The following is an 18539-nucleotide window of genomic DNA, read 5'->3' as shown; positions in this document are numbered from 1 at the left end:
AACTGCACCTTACCGCACTCTGCATGTATTTTGGAAGCAAGGCAAGTAAACCAACCCCAATAATCCTTTCAGTTCTCTCCATTCAAGGTTGTGACCCCACCACGCCCAACACCAGCTTCCAGAACAGCACATGCATATCGGATGCTTGTCACCTGCGTCGTCCAGCACTTTTTCCTGTACAGCACATGTATCTACTCGTGAGACTGTACCTTGCTATATGTTTCGCTGACGCTCATTCTCAGCTTGTTTGGCCTGCTCGACGCTGCTACATAGCCTTGTGACCTCGACCACCTGCCACTATTAGACTATCTGGTTCTTCACGCGACACATCCATCGCAGGCCAGATAGATTTCGCCTGGTCCTGCAGCATCTAATTCTCAGCTTCTCCTTTTCTTGTTATCCTTGACCCCCAGTGCCATCTGAACAACGGCTATACCGACTCCATCACGAAACGTCTTGATCACAGTCCTTGGCCGAGTTCCGGCTCTTGTGCAATAGGTGTACTTATCTCCTGATGAACACGCCAGAAGGGGAGTTGCGACAACCTGCCTCCCAAGCCGATCGATCTTCACACCAGCCCAAGCTCGCAGCATTGAGTCAAGAATCACCTTCAGGTCCGCAGTCTGCTGGTGAGATTGGCAAACGACCAGCTTCAATTGACTCTCGTAGAGGACAGGATGAGTTCTCTCCGTTGATAGCACCGGCGAGGGAGGACATCGAGTCTCCGCCTGCTTTTTCGAATGTGCAATCGCCTGCTTCGTCTGATGAGTGGGACGTCGAACCGGAAGAGACCAAGAGCAGTTGGTACCTCTTTCTCCTGACACTTTCCATTGGAGGGTAGGTCAAATCTTGTCTCCGTATATACTACTCAGACTTTGCCATAATCCTCGATGCTCACTGACTCTTTATCTAGTCTACAGATTGCCTGGTCGGTTGAGCTGTCCAATGGGTCGGTATGTTGCAGTCTCATCACAACATGTGTTTCGCGATCTTAGCTGACGAATCTCAAGCCCTACCTTCTCGGTCTAGGGATAAGCAAAAGTCTCCTGGCTTTTGTTTGGATCGCTGGTCCACTCTCCGGGACTCTCGTCCAACCCTATGTTGGCATCAAAAGCGATCGCTGTAGATCCAAATGGGGCAAGAGAAGGCCGTTCGTCGTCGGCGGCGCACTCTGCACCATAATATCACTGATCTGCCTAGCATGGACGAAGGAAATCGTCGCGAACGTCCTCTCTCTATTCGGCGCCGGGCCCGACTCTCCGGCCACCAAGAATACGGCTATTGTGGTAGCAGTTATTTTCATTTACATATTAGACTTTTCAATAAACACTAGTAAGCAACAACAAGTAACAGAGAGCGTCAGAGAACGCAAAAGCTCATTTGGAAATAGTTCAGGCGGGTATCCGCGCATTCATAGTCGACAACGCTCCTACACACCAACAGAACGATGCGAATGCATGGGCTTCCCGGCTTTCTGGTGTGGGCAACATCCTTGGTTATCTGTCTGGATACGTCAATCTTCCTCGTTACATGCCATTCTTCGGCAATACTCAATTCAAGGTGTTGTGTGTCCTAGCTTGTCTAGCCCTTGTCGTCACCGTCACAGTATCCTGTGCTACGGTCAGTGAACGCGACCCTCGTCTTGAAGACGATCCTCCAGAACAAAAAGCTGGCGTTGTTGCCTTCTTTGCCTCCTTATACAAGTCCGTACGCCGCCTCCCTCCTCAGATTGGCAAGGTCTGCCAAGTACAATTCTTTGCATGGATCGGCTGGTTTCCGTTTCTGTTCTATATCACCACTTATGTTGGCGAGATATACGTCGAGCCTTACTTTGAGGAAAATCCGCACATGACGCCTGAGGAGATCGATCAGACATGGGAACGTGCCACTCGTATGGGCACCTTTGCCCTTCTAATATTTGCCATCACCAATTTCGCAGCGACAATCGTGCTTCCGCTTCTGATAGCCCCGACTTTCGAGCCGCCGCCACCTCAGCCTCACACCCCGCTGCGTGGATCCCAGACATTTACACCAACCACTCCAGGTTCAATGTCAGCAAACGGCTACTTTGCTTACCAACCAAATTCATCCTCCCTCTCATCTACTTCCAAGAAGTCAAAGAGCCTGTTCACAAAACTGCGCAACAGCATACCCAGTCTACAAATAAAGGGCCTCACATTGCGGCGTGCATGGTTCCTCTCGCACCTCATGTTCGTTGTTGCGACATGGATCACCTTCTTCGTACGCAGCACCACCGCTGCGACAATCCTCGTGGCGTTCATCGGTATTCCCTGGGCTCTGACCAATTGGGCACCATTTGCCCTCATCGCCGCAGAAATCAGCAAGCGCGACGCCATCCGAAGACGCCGGATACCCGCACCTGCGACTGCCGAGGGCGAAATGCTCACACACGGAAAAGACCCTGCGGAAGGTGCAGACCAAGCCGGAGTGGTCCTGGGTATCCACAATGTGGCGATAGCAGCGCCGCAGGTCATCGCGACTTTGGTGTCGAGTGTCATATTCAAAGTACTGCAGAAGCCTCGTGGTACCCCTGGAGATGACAGTGTGGCATGGGTGCTAAGGTTCGGTGGGTGCGCGACCCTGGTCGCTGCTTACCTCACTACTAAGCTATCTGAAGATGAGGATGAGCGATGATGAACACCGAAAACTGCATCGGTCATCGTGTCTCTACTGCGATGGAAGCGAGGGTATTCTAGCAATAGAAGACTTTTTCAAATCGTCTTCAATGATAACATCTCCCTCTCTGCTCATGGACTAACTCGTCTCATCAGAAACGTCGTATCACGATTTTTTTTTGAATGTGCATAACCGATTGTTCATTTATTCATCCATCCTTGATACTATCACACCTCCAGGCCAGGTCCATCACATTGGATGAGAAGCAGTTGGTGCCCCTATAGACACCATGGACTCGATAACACTCATTATTACGCCTTGCTATGTGGCAATAAAGAAAAGTGGGAACACGCCACTATGACCAGACCCGAACATGAGCATGCCGCAAAGTAGGTACTGGGTCCCGCTCCAAGAATCTGATATCGGATCAAAAAATCTGGAAGGGGTGCAATGTATAGATCATGTGAAGAAAACCACACTTCAACAAGCCTCGCTCGCCCGCCTGATATCTTTCCTGACGACCACTGCTCCCTTATCCAACAGCATGTTTCTCTGCGCCAGCACTTCCTGGCCGACGACCCTATCGCTCCACGCGTCCGCACTGACTTCTGACCTGGTCGTCGCCACCACCCGCCTAAATGGTGGTAGAGATGAGGCTTCGTCGTGTCCATGCGTGCTCATTTCCGTCATCGCAAAGGTGTCGCTTTTTCCTCTTATTGGTGCGGCTTCTTCGTCGTCTTCGGTGGACGATGGGCTGTCTTTTCGAAAAGCGGCGAAGAATCTCGGTAGCAGCTTGCTGGGATGTTTGTCGCCAGTCTTCGCTGGTGTTGGATCGGTTGGGTCAATGTGGTTGTAGTCCTTGCTTGACACCAGGGTCGAATCTTTTGATCTATCGATATGTAAGTCTGAGTTTGCATTGAGGCGAAAAGAGAACTGCTCACGAGAAAGTGTTCAATTTGTTCTTGATGATCAGTTTTGCTTTGCTGCTCGCAGAAGCCTGAAGTGAGGAAGACCCGATATTGTGTCCAGCTTTTCGGACCAATGATGGAAACACCTTCCCGAGGCCAAGATGACACAACCATCGCGCGTACATCTTCTGCGCATCTCTTCCCATGCCGAAGAGTATGAACAAAAGGAACCCGCACGCTATATTTGTCCAGCGATCGTAGAACACGGTGCTGTGGTACAGAACTATGATCCTCCAGGTATCTTTGTTGTGGACTTCGCTCCATGTGAAGCCACCGTTGGTTCCATGGCGTGGCAAGTCGGTGATGAGGGCATAAATCTCATATGGAAATAGCACAAGAGTCAATATAAGAGATATCATGAAGAGCCTTAGGAAGCGGGATTTGGTCGTGTTGCTGCTGGCTAGGATGTTGTGAAACGCCGCTCGATATCTGAACAGACGCCACATGACAAGAGCTAAAATCTTCGATTAGCTTCTTCACGCCTGACCGAGAAGAAAATAGTCGATCATGGCTTACCTGCGTAGAAAGCATTTGCTACACTAAGCAACAGAGGAGGCAGACCGATCAGAACGACCGAGAGCCAACTCGCCCAAATCGATGGTTGACATCCTGATACACCAGCAAGGAAATACCGATTCGGCTGTACGATGTAGTGGAAGAACATCATGATTGCCGGAAGACCCAGACACCAGACCAGATCCATGACTGCCATCCGTCTCCGCTGTTGCTCCGTCGGAATGGCAAGGTTCTTGTTGGTGTTCATGACGTTGGCAAGTGCGCGAATAATGCACAGCGTTGCAGCAGGCATTGCCACCGCTCTGGCGACCATGAATTTGATCTCCACATCGCAGAGTCCCTCGCCATTGTACTTGCTCTCAAAGTTGTCGGTCGGCCAGATGAGGACGTTTATGAAGCTGATGAAGTTGTGGAGGACGGTCCAGACTACGAGGCTGCCGGCGGCTGTGTTACGGTTGCGGATATGCCATACCAGTGGTGGGATGTCGATCAAGACGGTCACAGGCGCCAGAATCACAAGAGCAATCCCGGCTGGTGTTAGAGTATCGGTCGTCGGTAAGACCCCTGCAGGCACAATGTTGCTTGGAGGAGTTGTTGCGTTCATGTTGGATAGGCCAGCTGAAGATGCTCAGAGAAAGGACGATGAGGGGATTCTTTTGGTAATTTGCTGGTACGCAGAGAGGAACAATTTGATATATGCAAAATCAATAGATAGATATTAATAAAAGTGTAGTAAAGTGATCTCAATAACTGGCAATGGCATCAATAACCTCAATAACTTAATATAGATCGTAGTATATGTTGATAACCTTGAGAAACAGAAACACAGGCATGCACCTTGGTAGGTCTCATCTTATTGACGATGTTCAATAAAGACTGTATTCGGGGATATGGCTTCTGGGCCTTTCTCAAAAAGGCGGATCTCGACATGGCCGGATTTGGTGCTCAATAGGAGAGACATGGTCAGCCAGCAAAGCCAAACCACATAGTAACGACCCGCCTGTAGGCGCTCAATGCAATCCTCCGTCTTGCTTTGATTGGGAGCATACCTTACATTGCATTTGATAGTTTCTTGGTTGAGTGGCGTCGTAACCGAACAGATGTAGAAGCATGCTGGGGGCTGCACATGTTATAATCTGAATTTGAAGGCATTCTCCGCATTCGAGGCCTTGAGTACACCATCTTGACATTGCATAAGAGCCATCAGTGACATATTACCTAATAATCTAATGATAATGACCAGGACCAGAATCTCTGGGAACAGATTCGTGTTCGCCACTGACTAACAGTAACTGCTCCCTAAGATTTCGAGTTCGATGTCAAGGTTCACCTCATAATGTAGGACTTTTCTCTCCATACGCATGAAGATTTATCAATGAAGCAACAATGTGCCCATCTCGTGTTCAAACCCAACTCGAGTCGACGAACGCGCAGCGTGTTACGGCAGAGGAGTGCCTATAGTGACGACGCATAGAATCGTAACAATGAGCATCTTCTCGCTGGTTGCACCTAAGGGACTAATGATGGCGTGTCCCAGCATCAACCTATGTTGCTCGAGACTCTATTGTAGGACCAAAATACCTATGCACCTGCATTGTATGTGTCCCGGGCCTAGGTCCTTTGCACCTTCCTGTTGCTTCACACAATCTGTAACGTCATCTGCGAGCATCTGATCTCTGCTTGAACAGCATTTCACTGACGCTCTTCCGCTCGAGTCGTTGACGAAAGCTGCAGTGACCGTCGGTCTTGACCCGTAGTGTGACCGAGTCATCGAAGTCCTCCTTGGAGTTGAGCTATGGTTTCCGAGAAAGAGAAATACCAGCAATTCATTGCAGCATGGCACCAATCTCGAAATGCAGGTCGTCATTTCATGAATGTTAGCGATTCTGTCCCAAGAGCTGCTCTATTACAGGATTCGAGTGTCAATGGCTCCAATGTCTTTGAAGCTCCATACTGGGTTCCAAGCCAGACAGCCATGTCCCAAGACCTGTCTTCCGGAAAGCGTAAACGACAAGATATTGATCAGATAATTTTGCAAGTCAACCCTTCCACAGGCCGCCCTCATACACATGTGCCACAGAGTGTGCACAGTCTAAGCACAAAATCTGCGCCGATAGCTGAAATGGTGGTAGCAAGACCACCATTGTCAGATCTATCCACCAATTACGCAATAAAGTATAGGTGTGCAGAACAACAATACCCTGGGATGCCACAGCCTTTACAGTTAGATTATAAGGCGAAGGCTTCTCCTGGCAGCCCTTACAGCAACATCCTGCAAGCAGATCGGAGGCCTAAAGCGGCATGTCGTGAGCGCAACGCAATCGCAGCACCACTTGCAAGAGCTGCCAAAAGTAGTGATGAGAATCGCGACGCCTTTGTCAACGGCTCTCGGGAGTATACAGAGATGTTGACAGGTCCTACGAACCAACTAGCCTTCGAAATTGACATGTATAATTTTGCGGGTCAGTCTCTTTACTTTCACACATTGGCAGACAAGTTGAAGGCACGCAGTCGTGGCTTCATGCAGCCTATCGATGTGTACAGCGAGAGAATGAAGAGACCGAACATCGAGACGATAGATATAAACCTGGCATGGGTCCCTGGGCCACTCTATCAGGAGGGCCTCTATCCATGGCAACCAATCTGTGGACCGGCAGCTTATATTGGAGGACTGAGATCTGACTTGAAGCTCTCTTATACTCCGGACGAGCCCATGTGGTTGGAAGGCAAGGAAGTCGCGCCTCGTGATGACATTGACATACCGATGCTGCACTATGCTCGAGATGTGCTGTGGAACCAGAGGAAGTTTGGCCGTACGGCTTATGGTGAGTCATCAATCAGCGACACATACCATTGGAGAGATCGTAATGCCTTCTAGTGCATACGCGTGACATCAGTAGCGGTGGGGAAGAGTGCATGTCTTTTGTGCCCAGTCAGGCAGAGTGGAGTCCAGACTGTCTTCCACCTTCAGCAGCAATGCTAGAGCCTTTGACAGTGAGCAAAGCCCACGTTCCTGATCTGGTCGACAGTCTCGGCAACACCATCCAGGATGCCAACGGGTGGACACGCAGAGCCTTTGACCATGTGCTGCCGGCCAATATCCCCAGGTCGGTGCAGGGTTGGCTTATCGCAGCATGGCTTGCGGAAGATCCTCGGATGACTTAGAGAGACATCGAGGCAAACTTGCGTCCAGCTGTGAAAGACAGCAGAGAAGCGAACCGACTGCGTGAGCGGTATGTCGGGTATCGCAACTCGATTATGGCAATGACGCGTGATGAAGCTTTATCATCTTCTTCGGCCGCACCGACTAGGTCTGATCTGATGGTGGTGCAGACGCACGACCTTCCAAAGCTACGTGGGAACTGCTGGTGGCACGTTGATCTTTCAGCAAGAAGAATGTGTCAGTTCGCGGAGCCCATGGCAGCGTTGTCGGAGCATCTTCCAGCATACAAGCTGCCGATCCAGCGGAGCATGCACTTTCAGTACAGTAAAAGGATACGATCTGCTCAGTCAGCAATCATGGTTGAAGAGGCCGAGGCCAGTTCTACCAAGCTCCTCGGTGCTTTGCTAGATCACGAAGTGTCTTCCTCTACTCAGAAACTGCACTATGACCAAGATGGTAGATGTTGACTGAGGGAAAAAAGGCACCGGAGGTCGATGTATTGCCGTGGTGCATTATTGTTTACCTTGGCGCACACGAACTTTGGAGAAGCGTCGGCATGTTTATGCAAATAGACCTGAGCGTCAACAGTTTTTGGCAGTCGGAGGAGGCAACTGGATCATCGTTCGTCTGGTGATCAATGCCTTTGCTTAGAGAGCAGCATACAGTATATGTTTACCAGGATCCGAGCTTATGGTCGCGTCAATGTTGCACTGTTGGGACGCTGACCGCCAGTATGTCTCTACTCCAATGCTCCCATGACTATAGTTCTTACGTATCCAAGTGGTGTCAGGCCAAGAGACATGTTTGACGCGCAAAATCGAAACGAAGTCGTCAGGTCGCCGCTGAGTACTGAGTAGCACGAAACCTACGCTGAGAAGTTCCCATACTGTACCTCTAGGCAGGCTAGACTCAATAAGATGCGGAGGCGAAGGCGCGTCCGTGTACAAGTGAGAACGGAGTACGGACGGACGTTGCAGCTTCCAGCACGTGGCATTCGAACCTCGCGACGAGCGGGGCTATTTTGGTAGGCGTCTCGAGTCACAGTCGATGGGTTGGCACGTTACCACCGACCACTTGTAGCCAGCCTAGCCGCGGTCGCATTGAGGCAAACCGAGGCGAACCAGCCCAAGGTGGGTAAGGTAAGGTGTACAAGTAAGGTGCCCTAGGCGCGGGTCGGTCGGGACGGCCGTTTATATGGGCACCACAACGGCAACCGGTTTCCCCAGCCTCTTCTCGATATGCTGCTCAGCCACGCGTTTTGAGTGCCACTCAATTTTAGCGATCGACGTCAGTCATTAAAAGATAGACAAGGAATACGGAATGAAACTTCGCTTATTATGCAGCACTTTACTTTGTGAAAGATCCCCCTGAGATTCCTCAACTTCCGTCAAACATCCGAAACTACAGTAAGACAAGTGTTCGTCGTGGCATCGAATCCTGAACATACAGCACCTTGCACATCAACCAAAAACTAAGGTTCCCGTACCTCTACCAAACTTTCGAGGGATTCTCTCGACGGTCCGGACCTGGGGACGAAGTCTATATCTGCATCCCGGGATATCTTGCTCGACCCTCTCAACAACGAAGAGCGGGGTTGTTGTTGTTGTTGTTGTTGTTGTTGTTTCTGTACAGAACAGAGTCGACTGGACGCCTCAGATTGCAGTGGACATATCTGCGCTGCAGAGACACAGGTCCGAAACAGATCCAAAACGCACTCTTGCGCTATCAAAGTCTTGGTTGTGTTGTGCACAGCTTCGGTGTAGTACCGCGTGACTTGACATAAAGTCGGGGCGTAAAAGGTACACATCACATGCTTCCGGAGGGTGAAAGTGGACGCACGATGAGCAAATCTGCCGAAACAGCCTTGTCTTTACCGTCTCGCAGCTCTTCTCTGCGCCAGCCTTCTCATTCTCGAGTTCACACCGTCGACTATCACGCTACCGATTATAATAATTATTCGAAAGCATTTTCTGAAGTCACAGCATACGACAATAAAATCACCCCTAGCAGTACCACAGTCTTATCATCGCTGTCCAGAAGCAACTCGACCCGTCAGATCGAAAGCTTTGGAAGCAAATTACTCAACGCCATCTCTGGAGGTGCCAGAGGTCCACCAGCTGCCGCCGGCCTTGCACGAACAAAGTCTTTCCACCAAAGAGCCAAGTCCCTGGCCAGTTTCGTTCCATCTCTCAGTCCTTCAGCCATCGAAGGAGACAGCACCCGAAAGGGCCGTCCATTCACTCCCTTGTTCAGTAGCAATTCTACCGGGAGATTGTCCATCGACCGCCTCGACGAAGACGTTGAAGACGAGGATCGAGAGTACTACAACCCCATCATGGAATACAAGCCTGCTTTGACAGGTGGCGACAGACCTTCGCGGATCTCAAACCACACCGAAAACAAACCTCAACCACCACCACCGAGTCAACCGAAGAAGTTCAGTTGGTTCGGAGGACTCAAGCAACAACAGCCACGAGACACAGCACCTACACAAGATCAGTCCTCGGCAGATCCCGATCTAATGTCACCCGCAACGACCCTTCTCTTTCCCCACGGCGCTCTCGACCCTGAAGACCCCGCCTCTTTCGCCAATCTCCTGAGAAACGCCGAGACTTTGATCACAAGATTGCAGACTGCCTACAGGCAGCAAGAGCAAGAATTAAAGACGGCGAGACAGGAGCGAGAGGCGTCTGCAGAGGAGGCAGAGGAAGCTGACACAAGGGCCCGCCATCTGAAGCTACAGCTAGATGAAATGGGTAAAAAGGCAAATGAGCAGAGAAAATCGTGCGAGATCATTTCTCAGGAACTGGCTTCCGAGAAACAACGACGAGCAGAAGAGAGCGATGCCTCTTCCACTCATCTTACCCCGAAACGAAGACCCTACCGTGACAGCGCTGGCAGTGCCAGTACGATGTCTTCCATTGCTTCAGATAGTGGCTTCGAAAGCGACTACTACCAAGACACTGAGACTGACACCACTGCCGAGTCCATCGCTTCTAGACCCATGAGTCCGGTTTTCGAACCGAAACGCTGGGATCTACCAGCCCAACCCACGCTACGACCTGCCTCGAGAGGTAGTAGCATTCAAGGTACATCTTGTAACGTGGATGTCCGAGTCTGGACATATATGAAGGAGGAGAAGAACCGTCTAGAGAACAGGGTGAAAGAACTTGAAGGAATTGTCGATGGCTGCTTGGATCTGGTATCGCATGCCTAAGCGAGTCATCATAGAATGCATGGCCAGGGCGAGGTTGGGTTATTTTACTAAGGCGTTTTACACAGTGACGTCACCTGTTCACTTCTTATTCTACGAACCTAGACGTTCGAGTACTACTAGTTACAATGCTTTGTAGACATAATTGTAGATAGACGATGCTATGCATCCTACTTTTAGGACCCGATAGAACTCGGGCTCTTGTACAAACCATCAAGACTTCACGCTTCTCTGTAAGCCGACTGGATTTGAGTGGGTTTGTAGTCTGTGCTGTCAAAAGCTGCATGAGGAAGGTCCACTGCAACGTCCATCGACTGCCTGAGAAGATATCAGACATGAAACGTCCGACGACATGTCCTTATCTCTATCCATCTGCCACTAATATGGCCCCGATGGATTCATCTAGGACCAGGGACCATGGCACTACAACTTTCCCATAAGCGACTGCGGTGGATACCATTCCTATGGCACATGACCTATCATGATTAGCCCCTCATACCCACTTTGATGCACAAATGCATACCTGTATGCATGTGATTAATTGCAAGTGCAGGTCGAATGGCATCACGCATGCCGGCAATATTATAAAAATGTAACATGTTGCACGCGAGGTGTAAACTCATGCTTGTTCATATGTACGAGTAGCTCAACCACCAGCTGGAAATAATGTTGCTACAATCGTCTTGCCTGAAGCCCCCTCAGCCGCCTTTGACCTACGATCGAAGTCCGGAGGAGATTGTCGAGCTGGCTAAAGTCACGATCATCTCGTGCCAAGAACAAATCGACGGGATATGCTCGTCTATCACAAGAGAAGCGGCTACCTTTGACAATGTCCTTCTACAGCTAGCCTATATCGAAGGAGAGCGCGATTCGGTGGCTCAGTACGTAGCACTACTCAATGGAGTTTCTCCGGATCTGAAGATACGTCAAGCAGCCTCTGATGCCTCGAAGCTCTTCGATATGTACTGGACCGACTTCTATGCTCGAGAAGACCTTTTCCTCTTAGTTCAGTGTGTGGTCCAGCAAGCACCATCCCTGGATCCTGAATCTCAACGATATCTCGAAAAGACGCACCGGAGCTTCCTTGATGGAGGTCTCGGACTCGCACCTGGTCACGAGAGGAAGAAGCTCATTTCGATCAAGAGTACGATCCAAGAATGCATTCAAAATTTCATGAGGAATCTCGGCGAGAAAGACGATGAACTCTGGTTCAATCAGGAGGACCTGGCTGGAGTCCCTCAGTCTGTGGTGGATGGTTTACAGCTTAGCTCGGATGGACTGCTGAGACGTCTCACTTTCAACAAACCTGATGTTACTGCTCTTCTGAAATATGCTCGCTCAGAAGATACGCGAAGACGAGTATTCATCGGTGATCAGACCATTGCGGCAGCAAACGTCGCAATCTTCAATGACTGCCTTATCTTACGTGACGAGATGGCAAGATTATTCGGCCACCGCAATTTCGTGGAGTATGCACTTCAAGATCGGATGGCGGAATCGCAGTCAAGCGTCGAGAGTTTCCTTGATGATCTTCATGAGGGGTTAAGACCAGCTGCTATTGAGCACATGCGTGCCTTGCAGCAGTTGAAGCGTGACGAAATGAAGTCCACACCTGTCAACCTCTATGTCTGGGACGTGAGCTACTACAATGAGCAATTGGTAAAGCAACAGCATCAGATTGACATGGAAAGAGGATCAACATACTTTCCAGCTCAAAAAGTGATAGAAGGCATGCTCGAGATATTCGAACAACTCTTCGGTCTCGTCATTGTGGAAGTGAGCTCGGAGACACACTCGAAGCTCACATGGCATCCGGATGTTCGGCTGTTCAGTGTTTGGGACAACGAGGCAGAGGGCGGCGCCTTCAATGGTTACCTCTATACTGATATCTACCCACGACAGGGGAAATATGGACATAATGCCAATTTCAACATCAATCCTGTGCGTTGGAGCTCACTAGGCGCGGAATTGCTATGACTTACTGGCTTCACCAGGGTTTCACAGACAGAAATGGTAGGAGACACCATGTCTCTACAGCTCTCATTTGCAATCTAAATTATCCATCTGCAACAAAGCCAAGCCTGCTGCAACATAGGCAGCTGATTACGCTCTTCCATGAACTGGGCCATGGTAAGACTGTCACACGCACTCTAAACACAAGACACTTTTGACGAGAGCAGGCATGCATGATTTGTTGTCTCGAACACAATACTCTCGTTTCCATGGCCACCAGGTAGCACGAGATTTTGTAGAAATGCCCTCGCAAATGCTTGAGCACTGGTGTTGGATACCGAGCATCTTACAGAAAATCTCTTGCCACTATTCACACCTCTCAGCTGATTATAGTCAGGCATGGGTGCACGAGAACCCAGAAGCGCAGGGACAGCTACCACCGATGCATCTTCCCAAAGACATGGCAGAAAGTCTTGTCCACGCGAAAGATGTGACGGCTCCACTGGAGCATATGCGGCAGATTGCACTGGCGAAGTTTGATCTCGAGATTTACGGCCAGGACAGCGCTTCTAAGACTGCAGCTGTAGATCCGTCCGTGGTCTATAATCAAAAGCATGCCGAGCTGGGGCTGGTGCCTGGGCCAGAAGCTCTTGGTGCAGGATACTCTTGGGGATTTGGCCATGTCAGAACATCGCATTTCATATGGGGTAACGAGGCTGGATACTATGGGTACAAATAGTAAGTCGCTGTGCGATGGAACAGCGCGAAGGTATACTGATCTCGCAACCAATTGTAGCTCTGAAGTCTTCTCGGCAGACCTCTTTCAATCAGCGTTTCAACCAGATCCGATGAATGTTGATGTAGGTCGTCGATACCGACACATGGTACTGGAGAAAGGCGCTAGCCAGGATGAAAAGAAAACCTTGAAGGAGTTTCTTGGGAGAGAGCCTACTCTTGATGTGTTTAGGAAGGAGATTGGATTGTGATTGATAGAGGCTCACATCCATGAATGGCCGAAAGTCGGTCTTCATGTTTGAAAACAATAGCAGAGGAGAAGGGTATGCCGGCACCTGCGACGGTACAATGATCATCAGTATTCCTATATAATTGACGTAGATTTTGATTGTGCATCATGAGAGGCAGGGGCATCATCCCAAACCATGCTTCCCTGCTTAACTAAACATAGTGATTGGTGATGTAGGATATCCTGTCGTCGGCGACTCCCGACCCACTTCTTCTCCACCATCCCGCACTCCCCCGACCATGATCAACATCCACCCCTCACATCGCCTGACAAACCATCTAAGCAACGGATTGATCCCGAGCGACATCAACATCATGTTGAGTCTTTTCACTTGTGTTATCAGGATACTGGTGTCAATAGGAGGAATCATTGATCCTCCAAGCTGACTGGTGACTGATGGCTTAATTGTGGTGATCATCTTCCACTATCTTTGGGTCTACCTGCTTACCACGGCATCGATACAAGGCAATTGTATGCTCATCAATGGCGATCGACCACCCCGAGTAATCAAATAACGGTCGGTCCAGGCACCGTACCCCGAATAGCAGGGAAATGATAGGAATCGCATTGGTGGAAAAGCAAGTTGTTAAGGGCAAATCCGCGTCCCCGGCTGTGGCGTGGGTACTGGCGTGGCGTGGTGTCGGCAGACCATCACCTAAATTTCGCAGCCTCTTCGAGACAACCTTTACCGTTTCCGGTCAGACATCACCAGTCCTACACCATGCGAGATAATCCTGAACGTCCACGCGACGAATATTCGGTAGACGTCGGGCATCTCAGCTGGGTCGACGTGCATATAAACCAAAGGTAAGGGCGATGGTAAGAGGTCTAATTTCACTCTCATCTATCAAAACAACATCAAGTGAATACAGTGAATCGAACAACACCTCAAACAAACCCACTTCGCGTCTTTGTACATATATCTATATCTATATTACAGCATTCATTATTGCAAACTACTCATTGGCAATGCTTTCCTCTAAGATTCTCTCGAGAACGTCAAGGCCGGCCGCTCAATGGCTACGCCAAACTACTAGCAGAAGGATGGCTAGTTCTTTAGCGGTGAGTGCATATCTGCCTACATCTCTGATCAAACTCTTTTACTGATGCTAGATAGACCAGTGAGGAACATGCCGCACATGGTGGAAGTATCAAAAAGTGGGCAACCTCACTCCCCGTTGAGATTTACCCATTGTGTAAGTTTTCCCAAGCACTCGGTTGAATACAAGGAGCATAGCTGATTCGCAGTGCAGTCTTCATCATGGGCTGCTCCCTCAGTTACGGCGTCTGGTCATTTATCAGGCCTGCCAGAGAAGATCCCACACTACGTCTCCGCAGGTCCGGAGGCTTCGGTGGACACAACTCGGCAATGAACTGGCGCGACCAGGTCAGCACCAATTAGATGAGACCGCATCATGGCGAGCATCACATATACCCTTAGGACTGGCTGAGTGATGCAGCCACCTTTGAGCACAGCAAGAAGGCGTTTGGGATTGGCTGGATTTTGTTTTGCCGTGCTGTTGGATGCTTCGTAGTGAAGATGACAGGGTGACTTGATATGATACCCCGTACACTATAATCGAAGCGCAATATTATTACCTCATTTTCAGAAAGAAAGAACAAGTCTTCATGCTTCTGGATCAATCCTGGTTTACTTATGAATTTAACTCCATTCCTTTGGCGGGTTGAGGTTCACCAAACCACGTGCGCTGCTGTACCTTAATGCATACGGTAGAGTTAAACCCTCCCAATGTCAAAGAGCCGCCCGCCGCTGTGCTGTTGAGTCGCGGAGATAAGATCGGAATACAACAGACGTCACACAGCGGAGATGCCATACAAGGAACCAACAACACTTCTACCAGCTGAGTGCCATCCATCGACCTCGAGTTCATCCGTACTTGTACGGTGAACGGGAATGACGGGTGGGGGATCGGATCAGAGCCGATTTGGACCCCTCCCGGTTCGCCACGGTGCACAGAAGCCGACTTGGCACGGAGAGGCTCAATTGATGGCTTTCCAGTTTTATGCAACCCGCTATCCGCCCGCGTCCGTGTAAGTTTTATACAAGTACAGTGTGCAGTTCAGTGCAGTGAATCGAGTTGTTTCCCCTCCTCCGCAAGTCGTCCCTTCTTGCTGTATGACTTGTTTCCTCCACCATTATTTCCTAGCCTTTCTTATCTGTTGAACAGACGACTCGATACCATTCTCATTCCATCTAGAGGATTGAATAATAAAATCCAAACATGAAGATCATCCTCGCTGGAGCCACGGGCTTTTTGGGTTCAGAGGTGCTTCGTCAATGCATCGCTAAGAGCAGCTACGTCCAGCACGTATATGCCGTCGTCCGCAAACCGCTAGAAGATCGAAAACTCGCACAAGACCCGAAATGCACAGAGATAGTGCTCGAGGACTTTGAGCAATGGCCTCAGCATCTGCTTGAGCTGTTCAAGCAAGAGGGGGTCAGAGGCTGCATCTGGTAGGTTGTTGTCTGCTCACCTGCAGTGGTGGACAGTACAGTAAGAAGGTGCGGTTAATTGACTGATTGTTATAGGTGCATTGGAGGCCCAGTTGGAAGCTTCAAGGATCTTGAGACCGCCCAGCGCGTAAACATTGCCCTTCCACAGGCTGCTGCCGAGGCCTTCGCCGTCCACGTGGCGCCCACCGCCTCTGAGCTGCAGAGCATGCCCAAGAACAGCCGAGGCAATGCTTTCCGCTTCGTCTACGCATCAATGGTCGGAGCCGAGCAGAACCAGTTTGCCTCGTTGTGGTCGCAGGCCCAGACGAGGAAGGCCAAGGGCGCCGCCGAAAAGGGCCTGTTCGAGTACGCTGACAGCAGAGACCCGGGCACCTTTGAGGCCTACGCTTTGAGGTTCGGCCAGATCCTGCCGGGTGGTCAGTCAGTATACAACATCATGCAGGAGAGTATGCGCGTCGTCATCTCTGATGCGCTGGCTGCTAAGAAGATGATTAGCATTGTGCTCGAGGGAAGGAAACAGGAGGAGGGAGGTCGATTGTTGGAGAACGCCGATTGCTTCGGCGAGGACTGGGCAGACATCAACACTGTGGGCGGTCTATGAGCGCATCGAAAGAGAGAGGTGTTTCGGGCCAGTGGTTGGCGTTCTCTGTTGGGTTTACATTTGGAGTCAGGCTGGCGCAAGTGTCGACATGTCAAGGCATTTGTAAGTATGAAATAATGACAAAGGTACAAATTTCATTTCCGTCCCCTCGAAAGCCATATGTGAAAGTTCACTGCTTGTTTCTGTTTCTATTTTGCAAATCTAGCTTGAGGGGTGAGCTCTGGGAGGGCCGAAGAGCCCATCCAGCAGTCTTGCGCTTGATGCGTTCCCAACCTTCGACGACTACCCTGCCAAGCCAGGAGCCCTCCTTATGGCATTGTTAAGTCACGAGCATGCTCAGGCATCACTCTCGACATGAAAGTCCGAGCCACTGTTGTAAGCGCCATCGTCGTCCGTCTCCTCATACTTAACAGACGCTCTAGAGCGCTTAGTGGGAGACGCCTGAACCGATCCACCGTCCAAAATACCCAACTCAGCCCTGAGCGCGATAGTCTGCTCACTGTCGTCTCCATCAGAGTCCTCAAGATCGACATTACGCTTGCGCTTCGAGGTCGGGGTCTTGACTCCATTTGCTTTCTTCGAAGGAGTGGCGTTGGCGGCCTTCTTCGATGGCGTGTTGCGGACCTTGGTCACTTTGGTCGGTGTTCCGGAAGGGGTAATGGTTCCGTTTCCGTCGGTGAATTTCTTGTTCTGCTTGCGGATCTTCAAGAAGTGCTCCGAGACGGCTTTTTTGGTTGGCACGTCGCCGAAGTCGGATGCTGTGGGAGAAATTCTGGGTCAGTCCATTGATTCACTTGGTTTGCCTTTGGTTGAACTCGACAGGCATTCCACGCTCGCAGGAACGCCAAGTTCATGGTATGGTCATGGTCAGGGGACATTATACTCACGCCATGAAGTGATGATCGAGTCAATAACGCCATTGCCGACGGTGATGGTAGGGTCGGTCAGGAGACAGTTCAGGATGAACTTGTCCTTGTCTGAATCCCACTTTACGGGCATCTTTGCTTTGTTGTAGGCAGGAAGAGAAGTTTCTTGGTTATGTGAACTCACGCGTCTTTGATATTGTCGAGTCGAAGTAGAGGTTTTGTTATAAGACTCCGTTATCAGTAAATATGCAGAGGACGCGCGAGAGACAGAGAAAGGGAGAACAAGCAAAGCAAGAGTGTATCAAAGTAAGGAAGAGTGAAGAGAGAGACAGCGTGAGTGCAAGTGAAGAAACACACGCACATGCACCCAGATCCACGCACACATGCCATCCTATCCTCACAACAACAGCAGGCGAGAACAGGACCCCTCGACACCTAAGCAGCACACAGAAAACCCCACTGCACACCCGTCGCCCAGGCAATGCGAGTAGAGTAGGCAGTGTAAGGTAAAGCGAAGAGCACACAAGCAAACAGACGAAGAACCAAAAAAAAATCATCCTCGATTCTTCTCTACACGTCATTTCAATTAATTGATTATTTACCTCACACCAGACTACAGATCACCTACTGCATATAAGTCTTTCTGCTCGAAAACACTCATCAATCCATCATCGCTTTCTCCCACTGTAGAAGAAGAAACGAGCAAATTTCGGGCTGGCTAGTTGGCTGCCTAGAGCTTTAATGTACATGTATATATGTCTGCACGCATACAGCTAGCTCCTCATTGACGCTGTCCGCCTCTCTGAACATGCAGCTCAGCTCTTCATTGCTCCTCGTCCTCTCAAGCTAGACATTTCCTTCTCTGTCACTTATGCTGCTACGCACTAGTTTGTCGACCGCTAGATGGAATGATATATAAACAAGGACTTCGATGTTCTGTGTGTATGTATGTATATATCTACTATATGTACAGCATTTCGGGATAGCAGCCGTACTATCTATCAGTCGTCTGACATATATTAACTCCCCTTCCCACTTTTCCTTCTGCCCTGTAGATTGTGCACGCACCGAGCAGACCAGTAAATCGCATTTTTGGTCGATATATACCCTGCTTTATCCAT

General features: G+C 49.9%; 7 protein-coding genes across 10 annotated transcripts; 6 read left to right on the top strand and 1 right to left on the bottom strand.

The window, feature by feature from the left end:
* Positions 1-514: 514 nt before the first annotated feature.
* On the top strand, positions 515-2655 carry AAFC00_002982 (uncharacterized protein; the record flags this gene model as incomplete). Its single annotated transcript, XM_069342382.1, has 4 exons — positions 515-837; positions 914-953; positions 1011-1332; positions 1391-2655. 4 exons carry the CDS (start codon positions 515-517, stop codon positions 2653-2655), a joined length of 1950 nt encoding a protein of 649 aa, XP_069198885.1.
* A 3261-nt stretch (positions 2656-5916) lies between these two features.
* AAFC00_002981 (uncharacterized protein) lies at positions 5917-7286 on the top strand (the record flags this gene model as incomplete). Of its 2 annotated transcripts, none has more annotated exons than XM_069348052.1 (2): positions 5917-6946; positions 7000-7286. In XM_069348052.1, 2 exons carry the CDS (start codon positions 5917-5919, stop codon positions 7284-7286), a joined length of 1317 nt encoding a protein of 438 aa, XP_069198884.1. The 2 variants fall into 2 exon arrangements, with proteins under 2 accessions (XP_069198884.1, XP_069198883.1); XM_069342381.1 differs by having other exon boundaries at positions 6328-6946.
* Positions 7287-9094: 1808 nt separating this feature from the next.
* Positions 9095-10501, top strand: AAFC00_002980 (uncharacterized protein; the record flags this gene model as incomplete). 2 transcript variants are annotated; one of them, XM_069342379.1, is made up of 1 exon in its annotated part: positions 9095-10501. In XM_069342379.1, one exon carries the CDS (start codon positions 9095-9097, stop codon positions 10499-10501), a length of 1407 nt encoding a protein of 468 aa, XP_069198881.1. The 2 variants fall into 2 exon arrangements, with proteins under 2 accessions (XP_069198881.1, XP_069198882.1); XM_069342380.1 differs by having other exon boundaries at positions 9125-10501.
* Positions 10502-11164: 663 nt separating this feature from the next.
* AAFC00_002979 (uncharacterized protein) lies at positions 11165-13437 on the top strand (the record flags this gene model as incomplete). The annotated part of the gene is made up of 4 exons (XM_069342378.1): positions 11165-12439; positions 12493-12628; positions 12679-13189; positions 13248-13437. The coding sequence occupies 4 exons, from the start codon at positions 11165-11167 to the stop codon at positions 13435-13437; spliced, it is 2112 nt and encodes a 703-aa protein (XP_069198880.1).
* Positions 13438-14444: 1007 nt separating this feature from the next.
* Positions 14445-14877, top strand: AAFC00_002978 (uncharacterized protein; the record flags this gene model as incomplete). 2 transcript variants are annotated; one of them, XM_069342377.1, is made up of 3 exons in its annotated part: positions 14445-14537; positions 14593-14671; positions 14729-14877. In XM_069342377.1, the coding sequence occupies 3 exons, from the start codon at positions 14445-14447 to the stop codon at positions 14875-14877; spliced, it is 321 nt and encodes a 106-aa protein (XP_069198878.1). The 2 variants fall into 2 exon arrangements, with proteins under 2 accessions (XP_069198878.1, XP_069198879.1); XM_069348051.1 differs by having other exon boundaries at positions 14520-14537.
* An 841-nt stretch (positions 14878-15718) lies between these two features.
* AAFC00_002977 (uncharacterized protein) lies at positions 15719-16552 on the top strand (the record flags this gene model as incomplete). The annotated part of the gene is made up of 2 exons (XM_069342376.1): positions 15719-15951; positions 16027-16552. The coding sequence occupies 2 exons, from the start codon at positions 15719-15721 to the stop codon at positions 16550-16552; spliced, it is 759 nt and encodes a 252-aa protein (XP_069198877.1).
* A 336-nt stretch (positions 16553-16888) lies between these two features.
* AAFC00_002976 (uncharacterized protein) lies at positions 16889-17551 on the bottom strand (the record flags this gene model as incomplete). The annotated part of the gene is made up of 2 exons (XM_069342375.1): positions 16889-17310; positions 17440-17551. The coding sequence occupies 2 exons, from the start codon at positions 17549-17551 to the stop codon at positions 16889-16891; spliced, it is 534 nt and encodes a 177-aa protein (XP_069198876.1).
* Positions 17552-18539: the final 988 nt, after the last annotated feature.

Source organism: Neodothiora populina (genome assembly GCF_041146345.1).
Source record: "Neodothiora populina strain CPC 39397 chromosome Unknown canker_contig_15, whole genome shotgun sequence".
Taxonomy (NCBI): Eukaryota; Fungi; Ascomycota; class Dothideomycetes; order Dothideales; family Dothioraceae; genus Neodothiora; species Neodothiora populina.
This window is presented reverse-complemented; position numbering and strand designations above follow the sequence as displayed.